Raw genomic sequence first — 10,637 nt, 5'->3', positions numbered from 1 at the left:
TATTGATTGGAGACCATCTTACTGAGAAATGTAATTGTTTTTCTTGAATATTTGTGTTGCGCTGTATTTTACTTGTTTTATATTGTATTAGATTTTTGATTTGTCTCATGAAATTGTATATGCAGAGCTCCCTTGTGAAAGAGACCCTGGTCTCAATGGTGACTCCCTGCTTAAATAATAATATAATAAATATATATTTTTTAAACAGACTGGTTTCATTACCTTCCAACTGTAATAATGCATGAATTCAAAGTCATATGAATTGGATTTCCTTTGCTGTCCCTTCACATAAACTCACCTTGGTGGTCTTGACTTTGTTTCCGGAGCTGCAGGACCAGCCAGTGAGATCAGGCAGTACTTTACAATCCTCTCCCTCCAGACAGGGCTGCATCTGGCACCACCACTTCTGACGCACGATGGATGCTGAAGAGAACACAGCACAGTGGGCAGTCAGTCACTTGAAATGAGATGAGATGCAACGTTTGTTCGGAGAGCACTTCAATAAACACTGATTTCCGCCTGGAAATGGACGAGATAACAACTGTAACATTGACAATATGTTGATGCAATACAAAACCCGTTGAAGTACTGAAACGCTACCATCTTATTTGAAGCATCCTACCTTCAACACAAGAGGGCATTGCCCTTGTTGTCCCGGCGACCTGACCAGGGAAGCAGGAACACTTGACTGTTTGAGAGCGCTCCTCAATCTTGTTCTTATTGCAGCAGCGATGGGCAGCCACCACTTCACAGGTACCCGTCTTTATCTGTGATGAACCTGAGAGAGGGATTAGGAAAGGTGGTTACTAACAAGCAGTAGCAGCATGCATAGAGAGGGATAAACACAATGAAACAGCTCCTTAAAATCAGTCAAACGGATGTGAAGTTGTCTGTGCTATCATTTTAGTGCACTTTGCAAGATATGACATACTGCACTTGCCTGCCTTTCACATACTGTTTGAGTGTGAGAAGAAAAATCTAACCATACATACAAGCCAACATAAGAGATTTCAACACTACATAATTACATAATTCACATCAGTATGCACCAGGCATGCATATAAGTATGAGGTCATAAGATTCTCCTGCAGTTGCCTAAATGAAGCTGAAGCTTGAATACATCTACTAGGGATGTGACAAATGTTAAATGCACAATTCTTCACGTTTAAACTGCCATTTTAAAAATCGTTTAAACGTTGTTGTTTTTTATCATAGAATGACGCGAATTCACAATTCACATAGAGTGAGGGAAAAAAGTATTTGATCCCCTGCTGATTTTGTACATTTGCCCACTGACAAAGAAATGATCAGTCTATAATTTTAATGGTAGGTTTATTTGAACAGTGAGAGACAGAATAACAACAAAAAAATCAAGAAAAATGCATTTAAAAAAATTTATAAATTGATTTGCATTTTAATGAGGGAAATAAGTATTTGACCCCCTCTCAATCAGAAAGATTTCTGGCTCCCATGTGTCTTTTATACAGGTAACAAGCTGAGATTAGGAGCACACTCTTAAAGGGAGTGCTCCTAATCTCAGTTTGTTACCTGTATAAAAGACAACTGTCCACAGAAGCAATCAATCAATCAGATTCCAAACTCTCCACCATGGCCAAGACCAAAGAGCTCTCCAAGGATGTCAGGGACAAGATTGTAAACCTACACAAGGCTGGAATGGCCTACAAGACCATCGCCAAGCAGCTTGGTGAGAAGGTGACAACAGTTGGTGTGATTATTCGCAAATGGAAGAAACACAAAATAACTGTCAATCTCCCTCGGCCTGGGGCTCCATGCAAGATCTCACCTCGTGGAGTTGCAATGATCATGAGAACGGTGAGGAATCAGCCCAGAACTACACGGGAGGATCTTGTCAATGATCTCAAGGCAGCTGGGACCATAGTCACCAAAAAAAACTATTGGTAACACACTACGCCGTGAAGGACTGAAATCCTGCAGCGCCCGCAAGGTCCCCCTGCTCAAGAAAGCACATATACAGGCCCGTCTGAAGTTTGCCAATCTGAATGATTCGAGGAGAACTGGCTGAAAGTGTTGTGGTCAGATGAGACCAAAATCGAGCTCTTTGGCATCAACTCAACTCGCCGTGTTTGGAGGAGGAGGAATGCTGCCTATGACCCCAAGAACACCATCCCCACCGTCAAACATGGAGGTGGAAACATTATGCTTTGGGGGTGTTTTTCTGCTAAGGGGACAGGACAACTTCACCGCATCAAAGGGACGATGGACGGGGCCATGTACCGTCAAATCTTGGGTGAGAACCTCCTTCTCTCAGCCAGGGCATTGAAAATGGGTCGTGGATGGGTATTCCAGCATGACAATGACCCAAAACACACGGCCAAGGCAACAAAGGAGTGGCTCAAGAAGAAGCACATTAAGGTCCTGGAGAGGCCTAGCCAGTCTCCAGACCTTAATCCCATAGAAAATCTGTGGAGGGAGCTGAAGGTTCGAGTTGCCAAACGTCAGCCTCGAAACCTTAATGACTTGGAGAAGATCTGCAAAGAGGAATGGAACAAAATCCCTCCTGAGATGTGTGCAAACCTGGTGGCCAACTACAAGGAACGTCTGACCTCTGTGATTGCCAACAAGGGTTTTGCCACCAAGTACTAAGTCATGTTTTGCAGAGGGGTCAAATACTTATTTCCCTCATTAAAATGCAAATCAATTTATAACATTTTTGACATGCGTTTTTCTGGATTTTTTTATTGTTATTCTGTCTCTCACTGTTCAAATAAACCTACCATTAAAATTATAGACTGATCATTTCTTTGTCAGTGGGCAAACGTACAAAATCAGCAGGCGATCAAATACTTTTTTCCCTCACTGTATGGTCCTGCGTATAACCGCTAGGGGGCACTGCAGTTCAATCTACCACTGCCCTGGCTACCTAACAGACGACGCTCACCTTACTGATGTCCCCACCCACTCGGCAACGATGGTATTAATGCCTGTTTTCAGTACATGGGACTTCATGTCCCTCTTCTCATCAATGTGATGAATCATTGCAGTGATGTTTGACCGCGTTTTCATAGATGTCCAACAATCTGTTGTTAGCGCCACGTATGGTGTTTGAGAGCTCACACTTTGTACTTGCAGAGCAATCATTGTACAATTTCACCATCAGGGCCGTCACAGTTTTTCATCTGGTTCTAGATATGTCATTAGGGTATTGAAGCCAACATCCTCTACCATTGACAATGGCTGCATATAATATGCCATTTAGCAGACGCTTTTATCCAAAGCGACTTACAGTCGTGCGTGCATACATTTTTGTGTATGGGTGGTCCCGGGGTTCGAACCCACTATCTTGGCGTTACAAGCGCCGTGCTCTACCAGCTGAGCTACAGAGGACCACATATCAACTGCAATCATTTCTGTAATCAGTGCTTTGATTTTCTCACTCTGTCCCTTATTGTAATGCTGCCAGGAACAGGTTGGGTCTCACATTGCCTCCCTTTCAGCATTGCACCTGTACTGTCACTGTAGCTCAATTCCACCTCGCAAGGTTAGCATTTCATCACCTTCTCCTTTAACTTCTCAAAGTATTGCCATACAGGACTTCGCTGAAGCTGCTTGCCTGTCTCTCTACTATTTTTCCAACTGTTAACGACAATGACATGTGGAGCACTTCATATCTGTGGCAAATCATTTGAAAGATGCATATTTCCTCCTACTTACAGCATTGTTGCGTTAGGTATTTGTTTAATTACAATGTTTGCCTTTATGATGATGATGATCGGGACCTGTTAGTGGTAGTTTTGTGATAATAGTACTGTGACTTTAATTTTGTTAAAAAAAGAAAAGAAAAGAAAAAAGAAGAAGACAAAGACAAAGAAAAGTATTTACACAGTATCAGCACTCACATCCATTTGGTTTCTGGAGCAACTAGGCCCCCGTGTGGATATAAGAAATAGCACAGGGAACACAGTCAAAATGGAGGAGGTAAAAGAGAAAGTGAATGAGACCAAGACCAAAAGGGAAAGGCAGCATTCACAGAACTCCCTTTCAATCATTGCAAAGTTCTCTCAATTGAGATAAGAAAATATACAATAAAATGTAGGTATTAAATATATTTTTCAGAATGTGTATGAATGTAATAACAGATTTTGGCATTGAGGATTGTGACCTTTTCACAATAAACATCTGACAGTATCAGTGCCACATTCAGGGGGAACACTGCATAATGCATCAATATTAGTTGCCACTTGAGATGTATTCATTAACACTCAAGGGAATAAATGACTGCAAATGACCCGTTTCTTATTTATGAATGTATACTTAAATATTATAGTATTATGTTGTCTCCTCCCTCAGTAGCTGCAGGAACACCATGAGTCTGACAAGACAGACTACAGTAATTGTAGCATCAGCACTTGTTGTGTTTACATTCTACCATGCAGACCAGACCACAAACACCTATTTTCACCTCATTAGTGTTGGCCGTGCTTAGTTCCCAGTGGAGCTGGGTGTACAGGTGACCAGGAGCAATAATGAGTCCAGTGGGGGCCAGTGTTCACTGGTATGAATGGTTCTGGGACTTACCTGACTGCCCCCGGGAGCTGCGGTTGCCGGTGGACACTGGTTGGCAGTAGAGGATCACTATGCAGAGCAGGAGGAGGCCCCAGTGTACTGGCCACGCCATCTCACAGCTAATAACCTTCATCCGGTCAGCCAAGCAACCACAGAGACATATGTTGTTAGTGAGAAGATATGATACAGCTATTGCACAGTAATGGGGTCTGAAAACTCTGTTCAAAGTTAGAACATTCAGTATGAGATCAAAACACAAACTGTGCTTGCGCCTACTCCAAATATTTGATTTCTTAAAAAATAAAAATAGTATCTACATTTTGTGTCAACATTGCACACTCTTGGCATTCTCTCAACAAGCTTCACCTGGAATGCTTTTCCAACAGTCTTGAAGGAGTTCCCACATAAGCTGAGCACTTGTTGGCTGCTTTTCCTTCACTCTGCGGTCCGACTCATCCCAAACCATCTCAATTTGGATGAGGTCGGGGGATTGTGGAGGCCAGGTCATCTGATGCAGCACTCCATCACTCTCCTTCTTGGTTAAATAGCCCTTACACAGCCTGGAGGTGTGTTGGGTCATTGTCCTGTTGAAAAACAAATGATAGTCCCACTAAGTCCAAACCAGATGGGATGGCGTATCGTTGCAGAATGCTGTGGTAGCCATGCTGGTTAAGTGTGCCTTGAATTCTAAATAAATCACAGACAGTGTCACCAGCAAAGCACCCCCACACCATAACACTTCCCCCTCCATGCTTTACGGTGGGAACTACACATGCGGACATCATCCGTTGACCCACACCGTGTCTCACAAAGACACAGCGGTTGGAACCAAACATTTCAAATTTGGACTCCAGACCAAAGGACAAATTTCCACCGGTCTAATGTCCATTGCTCGTGTTTCTTGGCCCAAGCAGGTCTCTCTCTTCTTATTATTGGTGTCCTTTAGTAGTGGTATCTTTACAGCAATTCGACCACGAAGGCCTGATTCACACAGTCTGCTCTGAACAGTTGATGCTGAGATGTGTCTGTTACTTGAACTCTGTGAAGCATTTATTTGGGCTGCAATTTCTGAGGCTGGTAACTCTAATGAACATATCCTCTGCAGCAGAGGTAACTCTGGGTCTTCCATTCCTATGGCGGTCCTCATGAGAGCCAGTTTCATCATAGTGCTTGATGGTTTTTGCGACTGCACTTGAAGAAACTTTCAAAGTTCTTGAAATGTTCTGTATTGACTGACCTCCATGCCTTAAAGTAATGATGGACTGTCGTTTCTCTTTGCTTATTTGAGCTGTTTTTGTCATAATATGGACTTTACCAAATAGGGCTATCTTCTGTATACCCCCCCTACCTTGTCACAACACAACTGATTGGGTCAAACGCATTAAGAAGGAAAGAAATTCCACAAATTATCTTTTAAGAAGGCAAACCTGTTAATTGAAATGCATTCCAGGTGACTACCTCATGAAGCTGGCTGAGATATTGCCAAGAGTGTGCAAAGCTGTCATCAAGGCAAAGAGTGGCTATTTGAAGAATCTCAAATATAAAATATATTTTGATTTGTTTAACACTTTTTTGGTTACTACATGATTCCATGTGTTATTTCATAAACTCAGCAAAAAAAGAAACGTCCCTTTTTCAGGACCCTGTCTTTCAAAGATAATTAGTAAAAATCCAAATAACTTCACAGATCTTCATTGTAAAGGGTTTAAACACTGTTTCCCATGCTTGTTCAATGAACCATAAACAATGAATGAACATGCACCTGTGGAGCGGTCATTAAGGCACTAACAGCTTACAGATGGTAGGCAATTAAGGTCACAGTTATGAAAACTTAGTGCACTAAAGAGGCCTTTCTACTGACTCTGAAAAACACCAAAAGAAAGATGCCCAGGGTCCCTGCTCATCTGCGTGAACGTGCCTTAGGCATGCTGCAAGGAGGCATGAGGACTGCAGATGTGGCCAGGGCAATAAATTGCAATGTCCGTACGGTGAGACGCCTATGACAGAGCTACAGGGAGACAGGATGGACAGCTGATCGTCCTCGCAGTGGCAGACCACGTGTAACAACACCTGCACAGGATCGGTACATCCGAACATCACACCTGCGGGACAGGTTCAGGATGGCAACAACAACTGCCTGAGTTACACCAGGAACGCACAATCCCTCCATCAGTGCTCAGACTGTCCGCAATAGGCTGAGAGAGGCTGGACAGGGCTTGTAGGCCTGTTGTAAGGCAGGTCCTCACCAGACATCACCAGCAACAAAGTTGCCTATGGGCACAAACCCACCGTCGCTGGACCAGACAGGACTGGCAAAAAGTGCTCTTCACTGACGAGTCGTAGTTTTGTCTCACCAGGGGTGATGGTCGGATTCGCGTTTATTGTCGAAGGAATTAGCGTTACACCGAGGCCTGTACTCTGGAGCGGGATCGATTTGGAGGTGGAGGGTCTGTCATGGTCTGGGGCAGTGTGTCTCAGCATCATCGGACTGAGCTTGTTGTCATTGCAGGCAATCTCAACGCTGTGCGTTACAGGGAAGACATCCTCCTCCCTCATGTGGTACTCTTCCTGCAAGCTCATCCTGATATGACCCTCCAGCATGACAATGCCACCAGCCATACTGCTCGTTCTATGTGTGATTTCCTGCAAGACAGGAATGTCAGTGTTCTGCCATGGCCACCGAAGAGCCCGGATCTCAACCCCATTGAGCACGTCTGGGACCTGTAGGATCGGAGGGTGAGGGCTAGGGCCATTCCCCCCAGAAATGTCCGGGAACTTGCATGTGCCTTGGTGGAAGAGTGGGGTAACATCTCACAGCAAGAACTGGCAAATCTGGTGCAGTCCATGAGGAGGAGATGCACTGCAGTACTTAATGCAGCTGGTGGCCACACCAGATACTGACTGTTACTTTTGTTCAGGGACCCCCCTTTGTTCAGGGACACATTATTCCATGTCTGTTAGTCACATGTCTGTGGAACTTGTTCAGTTTATGTCTCAGTTGTTGAATCTTGTTATGTTCATACAAATATTTACACATGTTAAGTTTGCTGAAAATAAGCGCAGTTGACAGTGAGGACGTTTATTTTTTTGCTGAGTTTAGTTGATGTCTTCACTATTAATCTACAATGTAGAAACTAGTAAAAATAAAGAAAAACCCTTGAATGAGTAGGTGTTTTAAAACCTTTGACCGGTATTGTGTGTGTATGTATGTGTCGGAAAAAAGTATTTGATCCCCTGCTGATTTTGTACGTTTGCCCACTGACAAAGACATGATCAGTCTATAATTATAATAGTAGGTTTATTTGAACAGTGAGAGACAGAATAACAACAACAAAAATCCAGAAAAACACATGTCACAAATGTTATGAATTGATTTGCATTTTAATAAGGGAAATAAGTATTTGACCCCTCAGACGTTTCTTGTAGTTGGCCACCAGGTTTGCACACATCTCAGGAGGGATTTAGTCCCACTCCTCTTTGCAGATCTTCTCCAAGTCATTAAGGTTTCGAGCCTGAAGTTCGGCAACTCGAACCTTCAGCTCCCTCCACAGATTTTCTATGGTATTAAGGTCTGGAGACTGGCTAGGCCACTCCAGGACCTTAATGTGCTTCTTCTTGAGCCACTCCTTTGTTGCCTTGGCCATGTGTTTTGGGTCATTGTCGTGCTGGAATACCCATCCACGACCCATTTTCAATGCCCTGGCTGAGGGAAGGAGGTTCTCACCCAAGATTTGACGGTACATGGCCCCGTCCATCGTCCCTTTGATGCGGTGAAGTTGTCCTGTCCCCTTAGCTGAAAAACACCCCCAAAGCATAATGTTTCCACCTCCATGTTTGACGGTGGGGATGGTGTTCTTGGGGTCATAGGCAGCATTCCTCCTCCTCCAAACACGGCGAGTTGAGTTGATGCCAAAGAGCTCGATTTTGGTCTCATCTGACCACAACACTTTCACCCAGTTCTCCTCTGAATCATTCAGATGTTCATTGGCAAACTTCAGACGGGCCTGTATATGTGCTTTCTTGAGCAGGGGGACCTTGCGGGTGCTGCAGGATTTCAGTCCTTCACGGTGTAGTGTGTTACCAATTGTTTTCTTGGTGACTATGGTCCCAGCTGCCTTGAGATCATTGACAAGATCCTCCCGTGTAGTTCTGGGCTGATTCCTCACCGTTCTCATGATCATTGCAACTCCACGAGGTGAGATTTTGCATGGAGCCCCAGGCAGAGGGAGATTGACAGTTATTTTGTGTTTCTTCCATTTGCGAATAATCTCACCAACTGTTGTCACCTTCTCACCAAGCTGCTTGGCGATGGTCTTGTAGCCCATTCCAGCCTTGTGTAGGTCTACAATCTTGTCCCTGACATCCTTGGAGAGCTCTTTGGTCTTGGCCATGGTGGAGAGTTTGGAATCTGATTGATTGATTGCTTCTGTGGACAGGTGTCTTTTATACAGTTAACAAACTGAGATTAGGAGCACTCCCTTTAAGAGTGTGCTCCTAATCTCAGCTCGTTACCTGTATAAAAGACACCTGGGAGCCAGAAATCTTTCTGATTGAGAGGGGGTCAAATTCTTATTTCCCTCATTAAAATGCAAATCAATTTATAAAATTTTTGACATGCGTTTTTCTGGATTTTTTTGTTGTTATTCTGTCTCTCACTGTTCAAATAAACCTACCATTAAAATTATAGACTGATGATTTCTTTGTCAGTGGGCAAACGTACAAAATCAGCAGGGGATCAAATACTTTTTTCCCCTCACTGTATGTATATATATATATATATATATATATATATATATATATATATATATATATATATATATATATATATATATATATATATATATATATATATATATATATATATACACACACACACAGTATATACAATGATTCCCTTCTATTGTTTTTGACTCAATAACCTGGGCCATATCACCCATGAACAACCCTCTCTCTGAGCTGAGCATTTCTATCCCACAAACCCCCTCCCCCAGTCCATAACCCCAAATATAACAGCAAGTGTTCCAATCCAAAAAGTTGTCCCAGAAAAACTAGGACAAGGGTTTCTTCTTTTACATTTAATTACAACGATGAATAATGCACAGAGGACATTTGGTGAAAAACATTTCCCCGGAAGAAGCATATCAGGAGAATTGACTGAGGTATTTTTAACTACCATCTGTTCTTCAACAAGGTCTTAAACCTGTTACTGTTGGTCTGTCTGTCTGTCTGTCTGTCTGTATGCAGTAGGTAGCCTACCACAGTGTGATGTAACTCACCAAGGTAATCACATATCAAACACCACAGTGAGCAGGTAGGTTATCACATTACCTCTCTGTGACCAGATGAACAAGACTAGCAGTAAATAGACAACAATGCTTTTGTCATACACCCACATTAATTCAAACAAATCTAATAATTAAGGTGAGGTCCCTCAGTCAGTCACCTGTCAAACTCCATATCAAAGAGAAAATCGTTGATATTAGGCCTACAGTATCTCAAAGACTGTGTTGCTCAACCCCTGGGGGGAATAGAGATATTTACCACTGCTGGTAAGGATGTTATTGCTTTTTATTGTGAGATCAAATTTGTTTTTAAAAGACAACAAAGAAAACAGATTTGGAGATAATTTAATCCCAGACAATTACCACTAAACAAATAGATAATTCCTTGTGAACTAAAAAAGCCTGGCATTACAAAATGTGACACAATACACGATTTGGGCTGTATAGTGATTAATTGTGTCCACAGCAGCATCTATCTAAAGGACAAGCAGTAGCATGTGTATGTTTTGGTGGTGGGGGTGGTGGTGATGTTGAAGTCATTACACCCATTTGCCTACATTTTGACTGGTAATCACACATTTTAAGCTAAATAGAAGCAATGTCAAACTTAGAAAACCAAATTTTCCAAGATATTTGGATTTTAATCCACAATGCTGCAGCTGCCACATCATTGGACTGACAATTGTTTGCAGATGAAGCAGTCTGTAATTTACTGACGACCTAGTTAATTTTATCACATTCATGAAATAATGGATCAAATTAAGATATAAATAGTAATCACTCACTTACCTTTGTCTTAGTCTTACAAAT

General features: G+C 42.6%; 1 protein-coding gene across 1 annotated transcript; it reads right to left on the bottom strand.

Moving 5' to 3' along the window:
* Positions 1–253: 253 nt before the first annotated feature.
* Positions 254–4,657, bottom strand: LOC311149899 (chemokine-like protein TAFA-2; the record flags this gene model as incomplete). Its single annotated transcript, XM_084187133.1, has 3 exons — positions 254–423; positions 623–778; positions 4,558–4,657. 3 exons carry the CDS (start codon positions 4,655–4,657, stop codon positions 254–256), a joined length of 426 nt encoding a protein of 141 aa, XP_084043259.1.
* Between the last annotated feature and the right edge of the window lie 5,980 nt (positions 4,658–10,637).

Source organism: Coregonus lavaretus (assembly GCF_964263955.1).
Source record: "Coregonus lavaretus genome assembly, chromosome: 22".
Taxonomy (NCBI): domain Eukaryota; kingdom Metazoa; phylum Chordata; class Actinopteri; order Salmoniformes; family Salmonidae; genus Coregonus; species Coregonus lavaretus.
The sequence above is the reverse complement of the archived record's forward strand: the minus strand, read 5'-3'. Positions and strand labels throughout refer to the sequence as shown.